At 36.8% G+C, this 27,013-nt stretch overlaps 1 protein-coding gene across 1 annotated transcript in view; it reads left to right on the top strand.

The window, feature by feature from the left end:
• The window catches only part of LOC149823479 (D-aminoacid aminotransferase-like PLP-dependent enzymes superfamily protein), a 48,573-nt gene extending 32,310 nt beyond the window's left edge, over nt 1–16,263 (top strand). Inside the window, exons 5-8 of the mRNA XM_090018861.1 lie at nt 2,101–2,186; nt 2,496–2,605; nt 2,700–2,729; nt 15,997–16,263. Of these exons, the coding sequence (XP_089874987.1) occupies nt 2,101–2,186; nt 2,496–2,605; nt 2,700–2,729; nt 15,997–16,056 (286 nt within the window). The 3' untranslated portion in view covers nt 16,057–16,263. The remainder of the gene's footprint in view (nt 1–2,100; nt 2,187–2,495; nt 2,606–2,699; nt 2,730–15,996) is intronic.
• Nucleotides 16,264–27,013: the final 10,750 nt, after the last annotated feature.

Below are 27,013 nucleotides of genomic sequence, written 5' to 3'. Positions count from 1 at the left end.
ATTCGCAGTAGCATATACATATGTATATATATGTTGTCACATGACTCAGATGGTTAGTAGAGTTATTGAATAGGTTGTACCATCATTTTGTAAAATGATGAGTTTTATTTTTTCCAAATGAACTCCGCAGTATATGGCCTTAGAAACATATAAGTTGTTTGGAGTTTGGCATTGGTTGATGTGGTAAGAAAGACCATGTCCAACCTGTCTACATCCTCAAGTAGGATGAGGAGTAATGTCAAAACCATATTATATAAATGGCATCTGGCAAGATAGTTTTGATGGACTGCATGCTTGATCTTACCATGAATATGGCTTCATACAGTATAGGATGAGTTTAAACTATCACAGGCATTTATAGCATAGACGGAACTGACGTGGTGTCTGCATCTGTGTGTATGCATGGGATGAGGATTCATTGACTTGTTTTCTATCTCCTCTGAACCTTCACTTGGTATTTGTACTAATACACATTCCACTGTTTTTAGGCAAAGAAGATGAAACTCTAATGATTCAGGCTGAAACTTAGGTGCAAGTCGACAAATGATGTTAACTTCCTGCTTTAGATGCTCTCATGTAGCCTTATAACAGTTGAATATATTTTTCCAGAAGAGGCATTTTGCCATCATCAGTATATGTACCAACCAAATTTATGAGGAAGCTTACGTTCTTTCTCAGTTGGCTCATTATCATCCTTTGCATTCTGCTCTTTTGGTCAATATGCCAATGAAGGAACACGGGGCTGAAAAGGCGCATACAAGTGGAGAGTGATACATGGATATGGAATGGGTGGTCGATGTCGCTAGAACATTTCAAGGAGAGGTTCATGCTAATTTTGGGGAAATTGATTATTATTTGGAGGTGACTGTTGGTTAGAAAATAGAGAATGAAATGTTGTTTCTGAAGAACCTTACGCAGCTGAGTTTAATATTCTTTAACAAACTTTCTAAGTGGGGACTAAGCAATGCCTGTGAAAAATGGCTGCAAAGTATGTCTGGTAGGTTTTTCGTCACATCCGGCTTTAGACCTGGAATCTTCTGTTTATCTTTTTCAGAAAAAATGATTTGGTAGGGAATGCCAACCAAGAGAAAGGTGCTTGATTGGTTAGTATCAGTGAACAGATCATGTACTTAATTGGATTTAAAGGGGTCAACTTCGCCATTGTGTGCCAATCTTAGGAGGAATCAAGTGCTTACCTGAAAAGGATTTGGTAGGGGACGCTCACCAAGAGCAATAGTGCTTGCTTGGTTAGTATCAGTGAACATGCCATGTACTCAATTGGATTTACAGGGATCAACTTGGTCATTATGTTCCAATCTTACGAGGAGTCGAGTTCTTACCTCTCTTGGATGTTCTCGCCTTTTAAGCTTTTATTCAGAATGGCCTGGGCAGATTTATAGCATGTTTGCTTTGGTCACAGGTGAGAAAGTAGAAGTTGAGAAAGTAGAAGCTCTGATTGTTGGTCACAAAGTAAACCTTGTGACCAACTTTCACAAGATTAAGGCAAAAACAATCACAACTGGCAATCACAATTACAACTTGTATTTTTTCATGTTTCACTAACCTTGAGAAAGTATTGTGATTTACAATCACAGGATCGAAGAATCAGGGCATTGCAAACATGCCCTTAGAGTTTTGACTTCTGGTTCAACAGCATATTTCCTTTAGGGAACACTCCTACAGAGGTTTTGGTTTAGGGACAAAAGTAACAAATCAGGCCTGATTTGGGGAAAGTGGCTCTTATTAGACTGGCAGTCTTCTTAGTTAGGGGGGATTAAAAAACCTTTGAAGGATGCTTCTCCCATATGCCAATAATTAGGAAGGGATTCATGCTGATATTTTAATATATGCAAAGAACTGACCTGGAACTGATCTAGCCTAGATTGCTACCATCGTGCTTGTTTTTCCTTGATTCTCTTCCTCACTTTTTGATGACTTCTTGCCACCTTGGATTTTTGTCAGTTGTAATAAATTTTTTGTTTCAATAAAGAAAAAGAAACACAATGAAGAATTGTATGCACTATTGATGAATTTGTTAGCAGCATTTGTCTAGCTTTTGATCATTTTTAATTTAGACTTATATCTTTTTAATACATGCAGGGTTTGCTCCAGCATAGGAATCCCATTCCGTGAAGTTGCACCCTCATGGTCAAGGCATACAAATTGGGTTGAGGCCTTTGTCACTAGTATGTTTCCCTACCTTTTGATTCCAGTATCATGATATTCTTTTACCTTTTTGTGCTTGCCCATCCTTATATTCATTTTTTGTTTCTTTTTCTTGCTTTTTCTGTTTCCTCTTCTTGCTTTATAGTTTTTTGTATCATGTATTGAACCACTATGGTGTCTTGAAAGTTGAATGACATCTACTAGCTATATCAAACAAATATTTTTTCTTCAAACAATATCTTAAGTACGATTTTTCTGATATCATTTTACATGCTTACATGTATATGAATTTACTGTTATGCTAATCTTTTCCTGAATAATGCATATAGATAGCTTAAGACTGGTGCAGCATGTGGAGACAATACAAGTTCCTTCTTCATGGGAATGCTTGCAATCTAGAAGGTGGGAGGAGGTATCATGGGAGGTGAAACACTTCAAGGTAAATTCATCTCCTTAACAATTTAAAAGAATTTTTCATGGCAATGTGGTGAAGTTTTTCACTCGATTATATTTGTATTGGACTTCAAATACAGGGGGCTGGTTTCATAACAACACTAATACAGGTAAGGGCTTTTTCTAGATTTTCTCACCAAATTTTTTCATGTTGATTGCATGAGATACTATTCTCTCACGAGATTCCATGTTCATATAAAAATGAAGGCATAACTCTTTTTCTTGTGTAAATAAAATATATTGCTTGTGTCAGTTAACTTGATTTTGTGCTTGTTAAACCATGGGAAATGGGTAAGAAGAGAAACCAAAGAAAGATTTTGGTCAGTGATGGCTGAATGTGAACAATGATTATGAAAATAAGCCAGAGTTTGCTAAAGAGGGGAAACCAATGGATTTGTTGCTACGTCACAGACATGGTCTTGAGTATGAGACACAACACGGGCATGGTTGGTATGATAAGAAATTTTTTAGAACTAGGGCACATGGACACCACACACATGTTATATATATATGTGTGTGTGTGTGTGTGTGTGTGTGTGTGTGTGTGTGTGTGTGCTTAGAGGAATGAATTGAAATGTAAGTCGTGTCTCTGTTGGTCACGTCCCATGTATGTGTGTGTATGAATATGTTACAATAATTCCCTTGACCATAAGGGTAAAATACAACACACATTTATGAGTAATACAAAAGACAAATACCCCTATATAAACGTGCCATTTTCTTAACATTCTTAACACGCCCCCTCAAACTGGACATGGGTCACTCACAATGACCATGGACAGTTTATGCTTAAGAAACCAATGTCTAGCTCCAGTTATTGGTGAATAGATCAACTGTTTGAATCTCCTCACTTTTAATCTTTTCTCGAATAAAATGTTGATCTAACTCAAAATGTTTCATTTTACCATGTTGAACCGGATTGGATGCAATGAAAATAGCATTGCGATTGTCACAGAATAAGAGGGATCTAGAAAGAGGTTGTCTGAGTGAATGAAGAAGATGTCGAATCCAAAGAACTTCAGCAATAATAGTTGCCATGTCTCTATACTTGGCTTCAATGCTAGATCTGGCCACCGTGCATTGCTTTGATTAGCCCATGAAATAAGGTGTTCTACAAAAAAGACTGCATATGTAATACTCGTAAATTTTATCAGATAAATAAACTTAAAATTTATGGCCTTAGGTTGTTACAAAGATATTTTATTGTTTTAATTGTTTATTTGTACGTGAATCTCGGATATCCTATTTGGATCTTCAATGTTGGATTCTTAGTATCTTGTTCGGATTTTCAATATTCCATTCGAATCTTAGATATCGGATCACGAATATTTTAATTGGATAACCAATAAGGGATTTTAGGCAAATGGATCAGATCTCTGATATTGAATCCTAAACAATATGGTCGGAAGGTCTTGTTCCAAATTACTTTATTTGGATCTTGGACATCAGAACTTCAATATTTATGTGGATTCTTGAATCGAAAACGTAAGGGTCAAAGTACATTTATTTGGATCCATAGTTTCACATAATAGCAATAAAGAGAAAATTTCTATATCGGATCTATAACACTTTATTTGGAATTCGTAATAGCCTATGCGATGTTTGGAATCCATATTACTTCACATGGATCCTGAACATCGGAGATTTAAGTATGGTAAGGATCCAATTAAAATTCAAATTGGATGTGGGATCCATATTAACCTATGAAAGACCTACAAGATCGAAGAATAAACCAAATGTATTAAGAATATAATATTTTAAAGCTTAAGAAAGAGATCTAGATCCACGAACGGATCCAGATAAGCCGAGTAAGGAACCACTAGAAATTTGGGTCGCGGGTCGTACAAGGGACCAAACCCAAACCCGTATCTAAGGAATGGTTATAATATATATATATATATAATAAAAAGTTTTTTTAGTTGGATCCACAGTTGGACCTGTATGGATCCAACCTGCAGACCCAAGCCGTAGGCGAGCCACAGATCCACACCGTGGCTGGATCGCGGGTCACGGACCCGGTCCCAAGCCGTGCCCCACGAGCACGCTATGTAAAACGAAAAAAAAGAAAGAAAAAATTTAAGTTAAAAGTATTGGGCCACTACAGGGCCTGCACGATAAGAAGGGGCGTTAGGGTTCTCTCATAACCCTAACGCAGGCCTCGTCGTGGATGAAAAGGGGGGGGGGGGGGTGGGAGGTTGTGTGAGCAGCCGCCGGGGAGGAGGGGTAACTGCCTTCTTCCTTTTCGGGGGGCCACCCTCCTACAAATCCCCACCTGAACCCTTCTTCCTCCCACTCTCGTTGTCTCTCTATCTCTCGCCTTCTCGCTTTCCCTCTCGAACGATTTCGCGGCGGCAGAGCAATCAAGGCTGACTGACTTTCCCTCGTGGTAGCAACAACTTCCTTGCCGGAAAAATGTAGGGTTTACTGTCCTTTTTCTCCGCGTGAGTTGTCGTGGGTTAAGCATGAGGTGTAGGGGTTACTGTTTCTTTTCTTGGTTTGGGTGTGTCAGGTGTTCGAGCATTGATGTGGGTTATAGTGAGGCCCTAATTCGAAAAAAAAGGGGTTTTTGATTTATAAAAAAAGGGTTTTCGAATAATAAAAAGGGTTTTCGGTTTATGCAAAAAGGGTTTTTGATTTATGCAAAAATGGGTTTTTGTTTCAGATTTGTATTACGAAGGGGGTTTTGGTTTCGGGTTACATGGGTTTAGTCCTTTCTGGAACTAAACATAACACCCACGTAGAGTCTCGATTCTGCGTGGGTGCTATATTGCTGGTAGCAGTGGTAGTCCCTGCTTATGTTATTGTGTAAATTTTTTGATTTCGCCTGATAGAGCAGTGTTGGCATGCTTATATTATTGTGTAAAATTTTGGTTTCTTCTAATAAAGCAGTGGTAGTATATGCTTATGTCATCGTGTAAAATTTTTGATTTCGGGCTGGTAATCAAAGGGGTTTCGGTGGTCTGCATGGGGGTGGATGTGTTGCTCCTGAAATTTTCAAGTTTACAGACTCACTGTGCTGGTTGTATATGTATACTCGGTTGCAAGCATAAAATGCCCCTTGTGAACCCTAATAAGAAAGAAAATTTTGGGGATTTTGCAGTACCGGGGTAGTGATTACTACTTTGCAAGGTACTGATCATGCTGGAATTCTGTAAATGTATTTTGGGTTCTTTCATCTGATTAATCATTGTTAAATGCATGCTTAAACCCTGTGATTTTCGTTTGAATTGCATGTGATAAATCAAGATACCGATCATGTCTGAATTCAGTAAATATATTTTGGTTTCTTTCGTATGATTAATCGATGTCTGAGCATGCTTAAGTTTTGGGTAATTCTTTTGATTTTCATCAGATTCATCGATGTCTGAGCATGCTTAAGTTGTGGGTAATTCTTTTGATTTTCATCAGATTCATCGATGTCTGAGCATACTTAAGTTCTGTTTATCTCTTTTGATATTCCCCGGATTAACCGATGTTTAGAGACTTTCCTGTCAGGCATATATCTTGAATTTGCTTGGGTTTGAAGATTCTGGTAATCAGCATATGGTTGTACTTTGGGTAAAAGTTGGAACTTGGATCATAGCTAACACATCTATATCCAAATGTTAATGTGATAAACCCAACTTCATATCCAAATCCAATTCAATTATTGAATACAGATTGGATATTGACTGGGCAACATCCAACCCCATAAAATAGATTTATGTATGAATCATACCTAAAGCTTTTAAATAGATAAAAAAAAATGTGGATTAAACCTTCTCATTACCAAATAGCACATGCTGAACTATATTTAATGAAGTCCAAAATGACCATCTTGAGTAATACAGATTGCACTTGTTCTGGTCTTTGGCTTACCCTCTTCCAGAATGTTGATAGCATTTTGGGAGATCAACTTTATAGCTCATCGACAAATTTGTTGGAATCGGACAATATGATGCACGTAGGTATAGGGAATGATAAAGAAAGTGTAAACAAATGCACAATGACTCCAAATATTCTCTTTTAAGTTCTGCTTATTTCTTTGATATTCATCTGATTAACCGACGTCTGAGTATGCTTAAATTATTGTCTTCTGATTAGTTCTACACTTATATTATCATAAAATCTGAATTTGAAATACTTAGACTATGGTAATGTTTGGATCAGTCTATGCTTAATTTATTGTCTTCTGATTTGTTTCTATGTTTACATTATTACAAAATCTGAATTTGAAATACTCAAACTAGGGTAATGTTTTGAGCAGCCTCTGCCTGAATCTACCATAGATCCTAATTTAAAACACTCAGATTATCACATGTTTCACATGGAGGGGTTGGCACGTGACGATTTATGATAACATAGTAGCATAAATAGAATGTATAGTGGGCTAATTAAAATGTAATAAGCAGGTGTTGGTGTCTGTAGATATAAATTCAGATTACATGTTTGCATCCTCTGTATCTTCATACATAATGAAAATTGATGGTTGTGAAGCTACGATAGCTAAAGTGCCCGTATAGATGAGTAATGTTAGAGCCCAACTGGTTAAATAATATTGCGGTATCCAAAAAGGGGTAATTTACTAAGTTGGTTATTGTTGAGAATCTTGCCTAATGGCAATGTGTGTTGGGTACCTGATGCGGGTACTTGGACTGATTCAATTACACTGGGGATGAAACTAAATGCTAATTTTTGATGCATGACTGGTTTAAAGGTACCAGGGCAATCGTGCCTGACTGGTTTAAAGGTACCGGGACAATCGTGATTAACGGTTTAAAGGTACCAAAGCACTCTGAGTGGGTCTACACAATTAAATGGATAAATTTTGGGTTATTGCATCATTCTAAAGTATAAATTTTGGGGACCTACTACTACAGTAGTAGGAATCAAATTTTTGGGGAATTCCTGTGTCTTGAACGACTGGGTGCAGTTCGAGAAAAACCCAGACACATCGAGAAATATAAATTAATAAGAGAGCAACCCACTCAGATTCGGGCTTACCTTGGAGAGGGTAGGTGGTACAAAACTCCGGGGACATGTGTTTATTGCTTCGAGCGGCAATGACTCGTTGGTTCTCAGTCCTTGGAGTTGGGGAACTCGGACTATCAATGTGTCCTAGGTGGTAGCTCTTTGTTCTTCTGCAGAAGTTAGGGATGCATCCTGTTTCGGTTTTGGCCTCATCATCATATCATGGCTTCTTGAAATTAGGTTTGGTGAAGTGAAGAGGCTCTTGTAGGCATTTGTGTTGGCATGTAGTCTAGAGACTGCCAACACATTATCTTTTGTCTCCTTAGATTTGGGGATAATCTTCAATCTTGTTTCTTCCATGGATACTTCGGTTAACACTTCATATAAAGGTGAAATCTTTTTGCGGTGGATGATTGTGACTTGAAGTTGTTCATTCTCAGGTCTAAGACCATTAATTAAAAAATTGTTCTTCAAAGATTTGATTTTTCTTTTGAAAAACATCATTTGGGTGTCTCCCATATAAGCTCAATTTTGGCCATTTGATCCCATAATCTTTTGAGAGTACCATAATACTCTTTAACGGTCTTATCCCCTTGTTTACAATTGTGGATGTGGTCACGTAGGTCCTATTTTCGTGCAACATCCCTTTGTGTGTAAGTTTTTTTAATGAAGACACATGCTTCATCGGTTCTTCCGAATTCGAGGATATTGGCACATGGTTATTCACACATACTTTCCACGAAGAGGGAAAAAACCTTGGCATGGTCAACTTTCCACTCTTTGTGAGGGTTTTTGTAGTCTAAGAGCGCTTTTTCTCTCACTCCCTTAAAGAATTTCTTCCTTGGTCAAACTGTCTTCTCTGACAATGGACTTGGTAAGAATAGGTTGAGGTTCTGGTGTGGAACCATCAACATATTGCCACAATTCTTTTCTAACAAAAATCTTCTTTACCGTGGTTGCCCACATGTTGTAGTTGGTCTCATCGAACTTGATAGGAACAACCGTCACAACCTCTTTGTGGGACATGGAGAAGAAAAGAGAGAAGAAGGATGATGTTGATGACGAGCTTTTCGAAGCAACGAACCTTTGATCTCTCGCACCACCACCACCACCACCACGCAATCCTCGACCACACGATCCACAAACTCAAGAGCTCCAAGGCTCTGATATGATACCATCTAATGAAATGCAAGAGTGCACAAATAAATGCCACTATGAGCTTACAAAATTACAAAGATGTGCACAATTACAACAACCCTCTTATGGGCCAATACAAACAAGAACACAAGTCGCTTATGGGCACACATAAAAATAAATAATTATATTGATAAAAAATGCTTAAGAAAAGCATTAAGATGTGTAGGTTCACCACACATATACACAAAAGAGTGAGAATAGGAGAGAGCTCAACTAGCCATTGGGCTAGTCCAACCGCTAGTTGAGCTAGCCATTGGACTAGCCCAATGGCTAGAATCTATGTCACATGGGTGCGGGTGCGGGGATTCGGCACTTCCAAAAAACCCGGGTGTTTCTCTCAAGTACATTAGTATAATTAAAGATATGAATGAAGGAGTAGTAACCAATGTCCGCACTTGTGGAGGGGTGACAACCAATTTTCCGATAACGGTTGGGTTACATCAAGGATCTGCTTTAAGCCCTTTCCTATTTGCGATAGTGATGGATGAGCTTACGAGATCAATTCAAGAAAATGTACCGTGGTGTATGTTGTTTGCTGATGATATTGTTTTGATTGATGAGTCTAGAGCTGGGGTTAATGCTAAGTTAGAATTATGGAGACAGACATTGGAAGCTAGAGGTTTTAAGTTGAGTAAGAGTAAGACTGAATATATGGAATGTCGGTTTAGTAAGCAACGAAGTAGTGATGGGAGTGTAGTGAAGCTTGGTGAGCAAGAAGTACCGGTGAATGATTATTTCAAATATTTGGGATCCATCATTCAAAAGTATGGAGAAATTGATGGAGATGTAAATCATAGGATAAAGGTTGGGTGGATGAAATGGAAAAGTGCAACTGGAGTGCTGTGCGATCGTAGAATGCCATTGCGGTTGAAGGGAAAGTTTTATAGGACGACTATTAGACCCGCTTTACTATATAGTACGGAATGTTGGGCTGCCAAGAGACATCATCTTCAAAAAATGAGTGTAGCTGAGATGCGGATGCTTAGATGGATGTGCGGAAATACAATAAAAGATAAGATTCGGAACGAGGAGATGCGTAAGAAGGTAGGTGTTGCACCCATTGAAAATAAGATGCGAGAGAATCGTTTACGGTGGTTTGGACATATTCGGCGAAGGCCTAATGATGCTCCAGTTAGAAGGTTGGAGAAATGGGAAAATATATTAGTTAAAAGAGGTCGGGGTAGGCCTAGGAAGACTTGGATGGAGATGATAGGAAAGGATATGAATGCTTTGAACCTCACCGAGGACATGGCATTGGATAGAAATGATTGGAGGAAAAGGATTCATGTGGAAGACCCAAATTGAATTTCTTTTTTGGTTCATATCGCTGACCCCAATTGTTTTGGGATGAAGGCGTAGTTGTTGTTGTTGTTGTTGTTGTATATATATATATATATAATTTTGAAGTTTTAACAATTTAACATTTAACAGTAAACATTGTCATAAACTCATAATATGATTCATCATGCATGCAGTATAACTTGTCTGAAATGCCCTGTCGACCCCTCCCCTGTCGACCCAAAAAAGAAAAACATAAAGGGGAGGGGCTCGGCCCCTCCCCTGTCGACCCAAAAAAGAAAAACATCCCCTCCCCTGTCGACCCAAAAAAGAAAAACACAAAAGGGAGGGGCTCGGCCCCTCCTGTGCCGAAAAATGAGGGAGCAGGAGAGGCTCAGCCCCTCCCCTGCCGATCCAACAAGAGACCGAGAGAGGGGGGGGGGGTGCTCGGCCCCTCCCCAGCCGACCCAAGAAGAGAGTGAGAGACATACCTGCGAAAGGAGAGGATGAGTCGAGAGGAGGAGCCTGGGCGGCGGAGCTGGGGGCGGCGGCGCTGGGGGCGGCGATGGGAGAGCTCGAGCTCAGGGGGAGAGAGAGGAGAGATTAGGGCAAAAAATTCTTTTTGCCCTAATCCTCCTCCTTTTCATCGGGGAATTTTTTTTTTCCGCCCAAAATTGTGGACAAAAATGACCCTGGGTGCGTTGACCGCACCCAGGGTCGTGTTGACCGCACCCGCACGCGATCCCGCGTTGCGTCGACGCGGGTGCGGCATCTGTTTTGCCGAGTCCCTGTGACATAGGCTAGAATTGTAATATCGCGTATTTTCACACTTATTTAAATTTGAAGATTTTTGAATATTTGGCTAAGTCTGGGAGAAAATTTGTTTGGGGCTCGGTTTTTAGACTGATGTCTTTGAGTCTGGGCTTGGCTCATGTCCCATCGGCAAGGTTGTAACGAGCCAATCGAAGCAAGATAAAGAGTTTTAATTTTGACCTTTAAATTCAAGTGAATTTTGAGTCATTTTTGGGCGAAATTCGGAATTTGATATTCGTGTAATATGTTGTTGGATGCGTCTCCAAATTTTGAGCACACCGATATTTTACTTTTCTGAATTCGAGTTCTGGTTGGCCCAAAAAGCACATTTTTTCAAAAATTGAGCAGTTTGTCAAACTGGATCCGAAGTTGGATCGGATTGGATCCAATGCTTATGATCCGAATTATTATGGATTTGGATCTTATTTAAGACCCATTTTAATTTGGATTTAATCCAGATCTTGATCCAATTTCGTTTTGAGTATAGGTTTGGATTTTGGATTCGGATCCAGACCCAAATCCATGTCCAATAAAAATGTAGTTGTAAATTTAGTTTAAAGCTTTAAATTATAGCTAAATGGAGTTAGAAAGACTCCTAAGGTAATTAAGCCAACTTTGGAAATTCGAAATTAATTATTAATTATTAAATAATTAGTAATTATTTAATTAAATTATATTAATTCCGAAAATTTATTTTAGGGCTGAGTAGGACTTCTTAAAAGAGTCCTCATTCTTACCTAAGAAAGGTTAAGAGAGAGTTTTAAAAGAATTGAAAAGTTTTAGAAAAGTCAACATAGAGGGGTTGGAATTTTTTTGGAAACTTGAGAAAGGAGTTTCAAAAATTTGGAAACTCTCTTTCTCCAGCCCATTTAGAGAGGGCTGGAGAAGGGGGGGTGTCACCTCCCTCTCACTCTATTTAAGAGAAAAAAACGGGAAAGAAAAGAAAGAAAAGAGAAAGAGCGAGGAAGGAAGAGAAGAAAAGAGAGGAAGAAGAAGAGGGAGGAGCTTCTTCTCCATCCCATCCGGTCTCTTCCACCATTGTTTCTCATTATTTTTCAATTTTTGCGAAGGTACGGGTCTCCTCTTTTGAATCCAAGTGAGAAATCGAATGCCGGTTCGATTCTATGCAAGATTTAGATGTAAATTCATGAAAAAAATGGGTAGATCTATATGTCTACTCTATAATACATGAAAGAGGATCTATGGATCCTCTTCCATGGGTTCGTTTTCGGTTTCATTAACTTTTTTTTTAAAATAAATTTCTGTAGCCATGGTAAAACATAATTTTATTCATGATAATGGTAGATTTATAAGTGTTGTTCCATGAAAAAAAAAATTGTATAGGTATGTCATGGAACAATGCATAATCGATTTGTGACCATGATACAAAGACATATTTCATGGTGAGTTAACGTTTCATGAAAGACGTCATAACCATGAGCACTTGATGTGTTTTCTTTTGTGAGCATACGTGCATATAGTTATGGCTAAGTAAGCATACTCGAGCCATGAAGTTTGTAAGTGCATAAATGTATAAACATGCATACTGCTATGATGCTTCTTGTGCCTATAAGTACACTCAATATGTGCATTTACGTTTGTTTTCTGGTACAGGACCCTGTTACTTATGCCCTTATTGTCCAGCCGAGCAGGACTCGTCCAGCCAGATCCGGCTCAGCTTGCTTAAGGCACGTCAGGCCTGGTTTTGACAGGCCTGACATGGCCAACAGGGCCCAGCCAATAGGGCCCAGTCGAGTGGTACTCGGCTGAGCAGCAGTCTGAAAAAAAAGTATTAAAACAGTTACAGTGCCTTGGTGGGATGTGACATGCCTATGTATGAAAGCATGCACTTTAATTTTTATCTACGTGATGAGCATCATCTTTCATGTGCCTTGGTGGGATGTGACATGCCTATATATTATGTTAAGTGCAAAGTTTGTGCATAGTGCATAAGCATACATGAGATTCATATAGGCATACATATATGGAGCTGCATTGGTGTTCACATGTGTGATCAATAAGCAAACATGCAATTGACTAAGTATATGAATTTCATAAAAACATATGCAAAAATGACCACACTTAAACACTTGCACATGGATGGTAAACACATGCATAAGATTATGATGGCTCATGCACATTATCAAATTGGTATGAATGATTGTGCATTTGGAAACATGTTAACATCATTGTATATATTGTATATTGTTATGATTTTTGCATATGGTGCATCGATGATCGAAATGAATCATCGTGGGCCTGGAGAGCCCTAAGTTTTGGTTTGTTCTTTCTTTACTTGTTTATAATGCATCGCAAAAATCACATTAATATTTTGCACTATATTGCATTGTTCTATGCTTTTTCGCGGGCGGTGGTCTCGTGATGGTTCTCGCAGAGGAATATGTGAGTGATTGCCTTTGTTTGCATGTTGAATTGCAAATTAAAAAAATAGAATAATAATCTAATAAAAATAAAATAACTGTGTAATATATGTTCTGAGATCTCCCGTCGGAAGAATGAGAATCTTAGAGTTTCGGTTTTGGGGGATCACGAGGATACAAAAACTTCGTGTGCATTATTGATTACCCCTAAACTCGATATTGGAGTTCTTTCTCCTGGTCACGGTTTTAGGGAGAGTCTGTCACTTTGCCTGTGGGTGGTGTGTAGACACAACTGTTGTTTTTGTATAACAAGAAAAGTGACACTTGTGGATGGGTGGTCCTTGGTGTCTCCGACATTAGATATGTGGTCTAATGTTCTGAAGGCTGTTTCGGTTGAGGGTTAAGTTTGAAACCCAGTAGTAAAATACAAATTATGTGTTAAGCTATCCTGAGAACCTAACTTGACCTCGGGGATTTTACCCGTTTGGTATATCCGCGGGCAACGATAATTAAAAAGAGAAACTTAATTGTATGCATTTAATAGGGACATGCATATGAAAAGAAAATTCTAATAAGAGGTAATAATATACTTATGCATTGCACTGAAACCATGCATATTCCTGTTATGCATTAGATCATGCATGTTTACCTGTTCCCTTAACTGTTAAATATTGGTAGATGCATAATGTTATTCTCTAATGCATGTTAAATGATTGTATTGCTTAAATTGTGATTTCTGTTACTTATTAAATGTTCTCTCATGCTTAATAATTGTCTTCAATGCATGGATGCTTAATCGAATTATGAATTTTTCATAATTGTATACCTCTAAGTTATTGCATGAATCTTATTTGTATTCGTTATGCTCATTTATTTCATTAGAGGGATTCGTACGCAGAATTCCTCTGATTTCTAACACCTCTACTTTTATGGTTTTTGCACCCGCAAAAGATCAGTGAAGCGACTCGCTTCTAGGAGAGCTATGAGTGCTACACGTTTGCTAGACAACTTCACAGATGGACAACGTGAATTTGTTTTTCTTTACTTTTTTCTTACATTTAATTGTCTATGCACTCTGATTTCTAATGCAATTGTCTCATGACTATTATTTTTTAATTAATAAAATTTGGTTTGCTATGGTTTGGATGATAAGTGTAAGATCCCTTGTGGTTGGTTGAGTTATCCAATGGTGAGTGAAACTGTAAAGGCCTCGGGTCTCTGGAAATTTTCGCAATGGTTTAAAAAAAATCTCGCATTTTAAGGGGTATGAGTTGGGGTTATTACAAGAATATCATTTACAAAAGTGACCCTAAGGAGCACTACCTATTACATGATTATAATAATAAAAATACAAAAATAAATAAAAGAAAAGTTATACTTATACCCCTAATATATATATATATATTAATATATACACATTAAATGTATATATATTAACATACATATTTACAATGTATACTATAATTTAACAATAACAATTTTAAATTACTACAATTAGGAACATCAAGTAATGAAACTAAGTTGAAATTGAAGTGTAATGTAATTGATGACAAATTTTAAAAGAAAAATAACTCGCGTAAATATGAAATAAGTAAATAAGATCATAAAAGGAAATAGATAAAGTTAATGACAAAATATTGACTGTGTAAAATTGGTTTGACTAAGTTGATAAAGTGTCGTATTGTGTGGTGTTGGTACAAGATTCACATGCTAAGTGAAGTGTCCATGTGACAGACCTCATGTCCTATTTTCCAAAAAAAAAAATCAAACTTGCGAGTTGAACTCACATCATGTGTCCTCGTGTCCATGTATCATTGTGGCATAGATTTTCAAGCCTTTAAAAAACCTGCTTACGTGTCATAGTTGGTGGATCCAAGAGCTGATTTCTACAAAATCAAGCATATAAAACACATCTGTAAGGTCAGATTTAAAAGAAATCCATTATGAGTAACAACAATTAAATAATAGATCTAAGTTTAAGAAAAAAGGCACATCTACAAAATAATGAATCAAGATATCATAAAAAAGTAAATGGATGAAGTTATTGACATAGTGTTGACTATATGCAACACAAGTTTTCACTTTGTCCATGAAGTGTCGTGGCATATCTGTTGTCATGTCATGTCGAACTGCTACATATACACTAAAAGGATCCATGTGACAGAGCTTTGTTGCAAGAAGACAATCAATTAGTGCAGGACTAGTGCCAAGCTATTGATGGTAGAGGGTGAACATTGATGGCAAAGATTAGCAGGCTTGCCTTGAGAGGCGAGGGAGATGTATTTCTTTGCAGGAGAATGATAATGTAATGGTCATGGTTGGACTAGTCCTGGACCTTCTTCTTTTCTGTAACTATATTGATATCAGTAAAAATAACAATAACAAGAGTTGTAAGTGGGTTATGTGTATGGTTCCAATAAATGTAAATACATCTGTTCTTTAATGGTGATGAAAGCACAAACAAAAGGTTTCTCCAAAGGGCAGATGTTATGCAAACTTCTTTTCTCCATGGAAATGTGGCCAATGAAAAAGAAGGAAAAAGAAAAGATTGTTAATTGGGCACAAGAAAAGTTTCACCTCATATTTATTTTATCCACGAGAAGCTGACCTTCTTATGAGGCAAACCTGCCTTTAAGAAACCCCATGACATACACATTGTGTTTGACTAAAAAGAAGCATATGAAGGCATGAAATCCTTGATCCTTGCCATTAATGATAGACTCTGCAAATCATCAATGTCTTTATGTTGTGCTTGCAGAGGGAATTGATGAAAAGAGTTAGTTCTGAAGGATATTCAGTATTGAAGCTTCAGAGTTGATGCACGAATACTTAACCTCTTTATCTCCACAGAGTGAGAAGGTTCTCTTGTTGACAGTCTTTTCTTAATTCTTGAGATACACACTGGAGTTGGCCATCATAACTGAAAATGTGCTTCGTCCACTTTTCCTCTTGTTGTTACTGGTGTGTCTGTGTTCTGTTAGCTACTGGTTACATAAATTAAAAACGGTGAAGAACATTCCATTAATCTTTAGCATGCAATGTTTATTCAGAACTGCTATTATGATACCACGTTTTATTGTTGCGGTCCTTGGAATTTATTTAGTCAAGTAGCGCAATAACATGATCCATTTGAATGCAATAAGGTTCCATTATTGTTCAGTAATACGGCTGAAAATTATTCCAAATGGTACCTGATAAATAAAGCCTCAATGATCCTGAAATCAGAATATCTTTTTTTACTTTTTTCATCCAGTATTGATAAATCTTGTTGTATGGAGGCATGAACATATGATTATACATGAGAACTGCGAAGGGTGAATTCTGATATATAATCTCTGTGGTTCTCGTCGCTGCATAGTGTTTCTGAAAATGTATGGGTCTTAGCACAGATGTGGACTCTTTGTTCGAGAGCTGGCGGTCTAGGTGACTAGTTTTGACCAACCTTGCAAGTTGCAATCACAGCTATTAATTGGTATTGGTTCTTTTCAAATTGCTGTTTGGGATGTTTTCACATCTTTCTTGCGTTTTTGCCATCTGAACCACAGTCGCAATACTGTGAAAAATGGTTTTAAAGGGAAAATGTTGCAAAAATGAGGTACTGTGAATTAAAAAATCTTCTTGATACCAACGGGGGCTCCGCTTGTTTGGTAGGAGCTGTTAGTGCACGTCACCATGTGTTGGGACTTTTGCAAGTTCAAAACCAAATGGTATGTTGTGTAACTGGTGGGGGTATGCCTTACCCCAGCTTGCCTATAAAAAAAAAAATCATGGTATTTTATGCATTTTTTATAGTTTAACTTGAGCTATTCTTATCATTAATATTTGTTTCATATATGTGTCAATAATTTTCCACTTGCGATACTGCTGCCAAAGAATATTAAAAAAATCTATTCCTATATTTTGCGTTATTGTTGTTTCAAAATACCACCATGTTTTCTGACATTGCAAGAAAGACCAGTGGACTGAACAAATCGGTTTGATGATTACTTGCAAGTTATCTGTACAATCAGAAAATAAAGCACCAACCAACATTCTGATCTAAGCACCACTATTATGCCATCTAAAAAGCCTTCTTTCATTAAATTGGAACTTTTATCAAAAAATGATCGTACTGTACGAAAAAATACACGTTTTAAAAAATGCCTTGCAATTTACAAAATTCACTGAATGGACAATATTGTAGGTTTTCATTTATTTTTATGCTTTTATCCTTTGCAAGTGCAAAATTTTGATTTTTGCATGTCGTGACCATAAAATAATAGACCCATGAAACTCATCAACAAAATTGCGTATGAGGTTTTGATTTTCTAAAAAAGATTATTAAATTTCAAATAATTTGTGAACCTCGTGACGAGTTCTGCCCAATTACCTACAAAAATCATAAAATTTGGAGAAGTCTGATAATTATAAAATTATGAAAGAGTATTGCATGAAGTATTGCAAAATTCTTTTTTCTTGTGAAATTTTGCATGAGCATAGTATAAAAGCAAAGGTAGGGTTTCATCGAATATCAAGTTTTTGTGGTCTCCAACTAGTAGGAACTTATGGCTATTTATTTAGGGCCAAGCATCGGTGGTGAGAGGATCAGCGGTGCTTCATTGATGATGAGTTTATTTGGTAAGAGCATCTTATGGTATAGGTGGCATTGGAAATGAAATTTACAACCCGTTCTCATCATAGAGAATGGGAACGATGATGATGTATCTCCTCATAAGTACATAGTTAATGTATCTCACAGTCAACGTTCGATCGTGTGGTATGAGTGGGATATGCAACCTTTTTTAGGCTTTTATTTTAATGAATTGTGAGTTTTTTGGTAAGCGCATCTTATGGTATGGGTGTGATAGAAAACCAAAAGTCTGTAAGTTATCATTTAAAAACCCTTTTTCATCATAAACGATAATGATGTAGCATCGATGGGGGGCTTCCACTCTAACGAAATGTGATAGCTGATTAGATGTAGTTTATTTTCATCAATACAAAGTCTATGTATCTCACTGGTAATGTTCTATCACATGCTATGGGTGAGATAGAAAAAATCAAGAAATGACACAAAGTATAGTGCTTTGTCTTCATCAAAGATGCGGTGATATACAATATTCTTGAGGCCCAAGAGATCTACACATACTTTGTTTTCTTCTTATCAAAGAAACAATATTCTTGTAAAAAAAATGAAATGAGTGCATTGTATTAGCGACTTTTTTTGGTGAAAGAATGAAATGAATGCAATGTATGAGCGACTTTTCTTTGTGAAAGAATACAATGAAGGAAATGTATGTGAATCTTCATTTTGTTAAAAAATAGAATGAATGCAATGTATGAGCAACTTCATTTTGTGAAATAATGATGTTTTGTTTCTTAACCCCTTTTTTGCATCCGGATGCCTTATTTTCGCAAACCTCGAATTTCAGCCCCTCCACTCCCCTTCCAACGATTTTTTCAATGAATCTCCTGCGAATGATGGAGGTGAATAAGAAATTTTGCAAGAAAAAAAAAATTGCAATAGTAGTGCGATGCTAATAAGAAATTTTGTAATATCGGACTTTCACAAATCTTTGCATGTACCTTGCGAAATTCTTTTGTGATTTAAAAAGAATGAATAGGAATTTGCATGCACCTTTTAAATTTCTCTTCTGATTTAAAAAGAATAAATTGAAATTTGCATGTACCTTGCGAATCCCTTCCTGATGCAAAAAATCACCAGTTGTGAAATTTACATATACCTTATGAAATTCATGTTTATTCCTTATTATATATGCATTATACACAAATGATTCTCATAAACAAATCAATCATATGTTATATAAACAACACATGAAACAAAAAACAAGATCAAACAACTTCATTATCTGTTATATACATAATTCATTCTCATATACACAATTCATTCTTATAAAAAAACAATCATTTGTTACATACACAACACATAAATAAATCAATCACCTTTATATAAATAATTCATTCTACTCAAAGAATACGAATCAAACAACTCAATTCTCTGCTATATACACAATTCATTCATAAACAAATGCATGTACATGATAAGACTCTTTATCAGCTTTCATTCACAAGCGCAAGTGCATCATCAGGCTTACACTCTTAATCAGCTTTCATTATCGCAAGTTCAACCCTCATTTTCTGGTTTGCCAAATCCCAAGTATTGCATATACAAAATGACATATTTATCAATCATAATAAACATGTACAAAATGAGTTAACAAACATGTACAAAAGTAATTACCAGTTTGATTGTTTATGAATGTCTTGTACAACAGTGGTCGACCATTCTATGTAAATATAATAACCAATCCATACTGGAAAAAAAAAAACTAACATATAACACAACATTAAACCATATGAGTACTTGAACAAAAAAATTACAATATAAAAAATATATTATGTAAACTACGAAGAAGCATGCCACAGACTACTTTTAAAATGCATCTAATACTCACACATTACTTTTTAATTGTGTTTTCGCCTATTGTGGTCAAGCTTGTGACATACACTGCACTTGTATGACACCACCTCCTTGTGTTCTATTCTCTGTCTTTTCATTTTAGGTCACCGTGGTTTCTTAATTGGCATTGGTGGTATGACATGAATAAAGGTTGGAGGAGCGATGTACGGGACATTATCAACCATCAGATAAAATGGATAAATATCATATGTTGCTCGATATGATTCAATTGTATAGAACTTATCACAATAATCATATAAAAAATTGTCCTCATACAAAATGCATGCAATGGCATGATCACAAGGAATTCTGCTAACCTACCACTCTTCACAAGAGCATTTCGTACTCTCAAGATCAACAGAGTCGCCATGCTTCCAGTCATGGGGTTCGTAACGATGGTGGAGGCAATGCACTACTACCATGCGTAGCTTTTGTGATTCTATTTGACATTTTTTAATCTTTTTAATTACCTCACGCACCACAATGTTGTCCCTATATAACATTGAATATACATCATTGCTCTCCAAGAGATGTATCCATATATCTTCACCATCTAATTTTGGAGTGTACTTATACTAGAGGACCATTAACTCTTTTATATATCCAATTTTAAGAGATATTAGTGCTACAAATTTCTTATAGTTGATGTTTTTAGTGACCATTATAGATCTCTAAAAGGGTTGCTCAGTGCTTTAGTAATTTATAAATATCATTTTAGCAACCATTATAACTGTCTACATCAACCACACAACATATCACTCAGTTAATAACTCTAAAAACCAACAATCTACAACAAATCACAATACCCCCACAACCAACCCATGTTCAATGTTTGTGCATAGTCAACCCCAACCAGATCTAACTAATTGAATGCTTTTGCACAGTCAACCCTAACCCCAATCAAATAGAGATAAATATTGACAAAATCACAAAAAATTGACAAACAACAGACAAAAATAAGTAATTGTATGCAAAGATCTCTAACGATTATAAACCCTAAACGGTAAAAAAAAAAAACCGTAACCTTAATAGCTAACCGGAGAAGTGGAGAAGGATAATGCAACCTTGCATGAGGTGAAGCGAACAACTTTCACGAGAATCATCGGAAGGATCAAGGTTCTACAGGGAGGAGGATTGGGGTTACCGCTCTTTCCAGATACAAAACTTGAACCCGATTATTACTTAAATGTATGGGCGACCCAACCCATTGATATCCCTACTCCAAACTCATCAACTTTATGAACTTTCTAGATGCATTCTTGAAGTCTCATACTATCTTTCTCGAGTAGAAAGTCCTCTATTGTGTATGTCATCTTTCCTTCTTTGTTATGCATTGTAGCTTTAGCTTGTTTACTATGATTTCAAGGGTTTTGACCTTTTAGTTGTGTTCTTTGAGATTAAATGGGATAGCTCAACCTGTTGGAACATTCACAACCAAGAAGTTTTCTCATACCTGTGAGGAGATTTCAAAAATCTAAATGTAAGAGGATTGGCCTTTAAAAATTCACACATAAAATTAAAGTGTACTACCATCTAAGTTCTAAGAGGACTAAAATAAAGAGGAGCAAACACAATACAATAGTATTTCGAAAAATGATTGCATTGTATGACAAATATGATGTGTTTCTCCAAATTTCCTAAATTTTTTGAAATCTGCCCATTGTCTAAAATAGTAAATAAAAAACTTTTTAAGACCTTTTTATTCTTCGCATAAGCAAACCTCATAAAGTTCGTGCAATATATCATTTTGCCCATCGACTGAGACAAAACTTTACTTAAATGTATATTCACATATAATTTTTTGCGGTCCTCAAGAAGCGTGCAAAAAATTATGTTATTTATACAGTCTTCTCTATTAATCATAAAATCACAAATACCTTAGTAAAATCTTATATTTCGTACCAAAATTATGGGAAACCGTGCAAACCTCCTTTCTCCTTTCTTTAATTGACACTTAAATGTATGCCAATTACTCTTTATTAATTGTCGTTACATCAATGATTGTCAATTGCTCTTTATTGAAAGAAAATTCATTAAGCAAAAATGTTTGCCACTTATTTATGCACCTTCCACATCAATGATTACCAATTACTCTTTATTGAAAGAGAATCCATTGAGCAAAAACCTAGTAAAACCTAAATATTGGCATACAAACATAAAACAATTCTATTGGTCAACAAATGCTTATATAGCTCATACACCATACCAAGGGTTGGGCTTCTCATATGTCATTAGTGAATAATTTTTAACAACAATTATTTGTTCCATGTCATCAATGTCTTGGTCATCTCCTATCGTTTTTTAGTACGACTCAGTAAAGATGATATAGTCATCATCAACACTGTTGGCACTATATATGCCATTGCTTCTATCATCATATTCTTCACCATCTACGTCATCGTTGCTGCCACATTGATTGTTCGATTGCACAAAAATAAATCAAAATTCATTGCCTTATGCTTTGCTTTCACACATGCAATAATCATGCATTTTCAACTTTCAAGATTAACTATGAAAATATCACATCCTTTATCACACTTACATCTAAAATATAAATTTCAATGTCCAACAACTTGTACCTAGTTTGGCTTTAGCTCTGGAAGGCTAAATGTCATTCACATTGTTGCGATGACGATCTCTAGCATTGAGCTTCCCATGCAGTTTTACATCCTCTGATCATGTACACTATCAATTGTTTGTGAAAGTTCTTCATTGTCTACACGTCGAATATCTATATTCTTAATCAATTTGGGAAATTGCATGCCCTCAACATGTACAACATTACTATCGTTCATTGTTTGAAACAGTTGGATGTTTGGGATATCAACATCGTTCATTGTTTAGGACAATCTAAGTAGTTCTTGTTGTACTATGTGAACTACTACGTAAACATTGCCACTAAATAACATCACTTTTACATCATCATAGTAAAAAATATTTACTCACATTTGTTCATCACTTGTCTTTGAAGAATAAGTATACTAGAGGCTGACTAACTCTTCACTATATCTGATTTTACGAGACAAAATAACCACAAATTTCTTAAAGCTAATGTTTTATGGGATGACTAAAGATCTACAGTTACAATCATCGTTGTGTCGATATTGTAGTTTAACAAGTATTGATGCCATCATTAACTACTTACGTAGAAAACAAATACTTATTACACCAACATAGTCAACTTTGACCTCATTACACCAATATAGAAATACAAAAAATTAAATAAAAGATAAACAAACATGAATAAATCATCTACAACATTGTATACCCTAAACATAGTAAACCTTAAACGATAAATCATGTAAAAAATATTAAATAAAACACATGACAAGCAAACAACCACACAAATATGCATGGGCTTAGATGATGCTCATTTCTACAAAGAAAGGAAAAAAACTTTAGAATGAAAATAAAACAATATGTATAATATGAAACTCACCTTTCGACCTAACCAAGAAAGACACTGCGAAGGATGCCGCAACCTTGTCAGAATGCAACAATAAAGTATCATTGATGAATCATCGAAAAGAGTGACTAAAAATAGTTGTTGAAAAAGTCACCAATTTTTTGTAGAAGACCAAGCAAGTTGGGGACCACAAATAAACCCTAGAAAATGTGAAAATAGCCCTGGGGTGCGAACGATCGCTCTTATACCAAGAAAAAACACAAACATGAAAGAACATCACATTTTATAGGTACCAGATAATTGCATAGTTAGTAACATATTTGTATCTTTTTGCATAATTATATATGCGATCTTCTTATAAAATATGTGATTTTACTCTATTATTTATGAAGTTATGATTAAAAGAGGTTCACATAAGTTATATTTATACGCTTTATGAAGACCGCAAAATATAGGTGCTAACATACAATTAAGTGGGGGTTACATAAAGGAGAAATGAGGGTCATACAATATCTAATGACTTTGGTATAAAATATGTGATTTTAGTAAGGTATTTGCAAAGTCACAATCATGAAAAGATTCTAATAAATTATATTTGCGCACTTTGTGAAGACCGAAAAAAGTACGAACATACATTAAGTGATGGGTAAAGAAAGGAAAAAGGAGGTTCGCATGGTTTTTTGCAACTTTGGTATGAAATATGCAATTTTACTAAGGTATTTGCGATTTTATGATTAACAGAGAATACCACATAAATAACATAATTTTGTGTGCGCTTCTTGAGGACTATAAAAAATATATGCGAATATACATTTAATTGAGGTTTTGCCTTAGCCGACGAACATAATGATATATCGGGCGAACTTCGTGAGGTTTGCTTGTGCAAAGAGTAAAAAGGTATTAAAAAGTTTCATATTTGCAGTTTTGGATAGTGGGTGAATTTCAAAAATTTTAGGACATTCGGGAAAATGTGTCATATTTGTCGTACAGTGCGATCATTTTTCATAAAATTTTCAGTCAAAATGAGGAAAAAAACTTGTTAAGGATTGATAATTTTTTTTTAAATTCTATAACACACAATTTACTTACATTGTTTCTAGTATCTGAAAGATCAAAAAAACTAATCGTCAATCAAAAGTAACCAATAATACATAAAACACAATAACTTGGGCCTCTAATTGCAAACACAAAAATCACTTAAAATCGCAGTTTTTGGTGTTTAACATAAAAAGAACATAAAAAGCTCAAATGCTCATCTTTAAAATACAGCAGATTTCATTGAAAATTAAGATTGGATAATGAGTTACAACATTGGAAAGTTAGTGATGCAGGAGCAAAGTAAGATGGATCCAAGTCCACGTAGTCTAGTTGGGTCACATTTTATATTTTCTCATTTGAGTCTATTTGTATTTGGATTTTGGATCATTTTCTTAGATCCGATAAGTTTTAAAACTTTTATCAAGATTAAGCAGTGTTTATCGAGTTTTGTGGATGTAATTTGTTAAGAATAGAGGTTTTCATATGTAAAAAGATGAAAGACCAGGAGTTATGGATCAGAGTTGAAATATGAGATAATTTCTAGTTTTATTAAATTTTTTGTTAATTTTAGTTATTCTTTGCATTTTCTTATATATTAATTAGTGGTAGCTTCGGGTTAGGGTATCAAATCTATAGTTTTTAAGAATGCTCTTAATGAATAGCTACATTTTGATATCAGAGCAAGGGTATATTCTCATCGACTCGTTTAATTGTGAACCTATCAAGGAACGATCCTAATTCACGATCTGCATGATGAGCAATCCGAGAAGCCATGTTGCGTATGGTCCGCACCAGTGGTACGATTTGCCCACAAGCCAGAGCGCGGCCAATAGCTATTGCACCAATTTTTTCGACCGACAATGCGACAGCTTGATGCCACCATTGCACACCTTCTCATTCTCCCCTTCTCCTGTTACCATGGTTCACCACCACCGTCTCCACCCTCATCCTTGCCCCAGCCTCATGTCAGCCGATAACCTGCCGCCTGCTGGACTCCGTCCAGCGACCCTCTGCTGGTCGTGTCCGACCGCCGGGACCCCTTCCTGCCTGCAGCAGCTCTCCTCGGCCCCTCTGCCTCACCCGGCTAACCATCTCTGTCTCCCTTCCTCTCTCGCTCGGCTGCAGGCTCCGGTGAGGTGAGGTGGCCGGCGGAATTCCCTTCTGCAAGCCGGCGACCCCTCCGGCGGTCCGCCCAATTGGATGAGAGGGTAGGTTCCATCCAAACCCTCCCCCTTCACCCCACTCCTCTCAAAACCATCGAAGGTGAGAGTGGGTGGTTTGGAAGCGGTTCTGTTTCGAACCGGTTTCCCTCCCCTCTTCATTGTGAACCCCTCCTCATTCCTTTACTTGTATTGAACCGAAAAACAGAACCGGATCTACACCTAAAACCGGTACTGCAATCTTTGACCTCTAGTTGAACCTTGCTGTGGATCCGGTTTCATTCCAAATTAGGGATGGCAGTGGACCTGGGTGGGGCCCGGGGACAAAGTCTCCACCCCCGCCCCGTTTCAAAATCCTGGCCTCCATCCCCGCATGGGGATGGATTTTAACCTCAATCCCTGTTTCATGTCCTCCATCCCCGGTCCAAATGGGTGCGAGGCGGGGTGGTCCCGTTTCTCCTTGGTCTATAGTCATCCCTTGAAGGATTGGGGATGGGGTGAGGTGGGGTGGGGGAAAGCATATGTCCATCCCCGCACGGAGATAGATTTTAACCTTCATCCCCGCCGTTTCATGCCCTTCATCATCAATCCAAATGGGGCGAGGCGGGGTGGGTCCCCGTTATCCCTCCGGTCCACTGCCATCCCTATTCCAAATGCCTCCCATTTGGACCCCAGCCCTTATCCAAATCCACCTGGCTTGTTCCAAAACCCAAATCTTGAACCCAACCCATTATACTCTAATTTATATCCAAGTCAAGTCCAAAGATCCGCCTCTCCCAAGGTCCAACCCCAAACCCACCTATAGCTCCGAGGATCCATCTCTCCCAAGATCTGATGCATGCAAAAGGTTGACGTTGTAGATCCAGATCCACATGAAGTTTGTAGAGAAGTTGAACCTCATCCAGTATTCGTGTGATGCTACCTACTTAGACAAGGCTCTAGGTATGCGCAAGAACACACGGGCTTGACCCAACAAGTTTGGATGCAAAAGACCATAGATGAGCAAGACTTCGTCCTCGTGTATCCGGTGAGTTAAATAATGTCACATTCATATCTTTGGAGGAAGATCATAAGCATGGATTGGATGTCGAAGAAAAGTTGAAACGGGAAACAGATATTTGGCTAAATACCACCCGAATCCAAGTAGGTAAAACCTCACCAAAAACCAAACCAAATAAATATCCAACAAAACCTGCCCAAAAACTTTCTGAAAACTCAAATCCAATTAAATATCCAAATAAATCCATTTATATTTTATTGGATCCTTCAAAACCCATTTTAGAACCCATTACTCACCCAGTGGATAAAGTCAACGTGGACCTAGATCCAAACCAATATGAACTCTCCCATATCTTAACACCCAGAGCCAAAACCCTAGTACTGAAAACCAAGTAGATTTAGACCTTAATAAACCTTCTCAGGCCATACCCAATGTCTAAACCCAATTAGATCTATCCCATAATTGTGAATACAGACCTAAGGTCCTATCATTTCTGCCAAAAGATTTTTTGAAAGATTTTAGAAAAATATTTTTTAAAATAAAGACTATTCAGAAAATGTGTGGAATCGCTCGGTACAAGACTCAATTATCAACTAAAGAAAAATCTATCGATTATTCTAAAATTAATCGGCTAAGGAATATACTAATTATCAAAACTAATTCAGAAAAGACTAACTAGTTGAAAATAAATGATTAAGAAATAAACTAACT

The sequence above is a fragment of the Nuphar pumila genome, chromosome 10 (genome assembly GCF_984573655.1).
Source record: "Nuphar pumila chromosome 10, dmNupPumi1.hap1.1, whole genome shotgun sequence".
Classification (NCBI taxonomy): Eukaryota; Viridiplantae; Streptophyta; class Magnoliopsida; order Nymphaeales; family Nymphaeaceae; genus Nuphar; species Nuphar pumila.
This window is presented reverse-complemented; position numbering and strand designations above follow the sequence as displayed.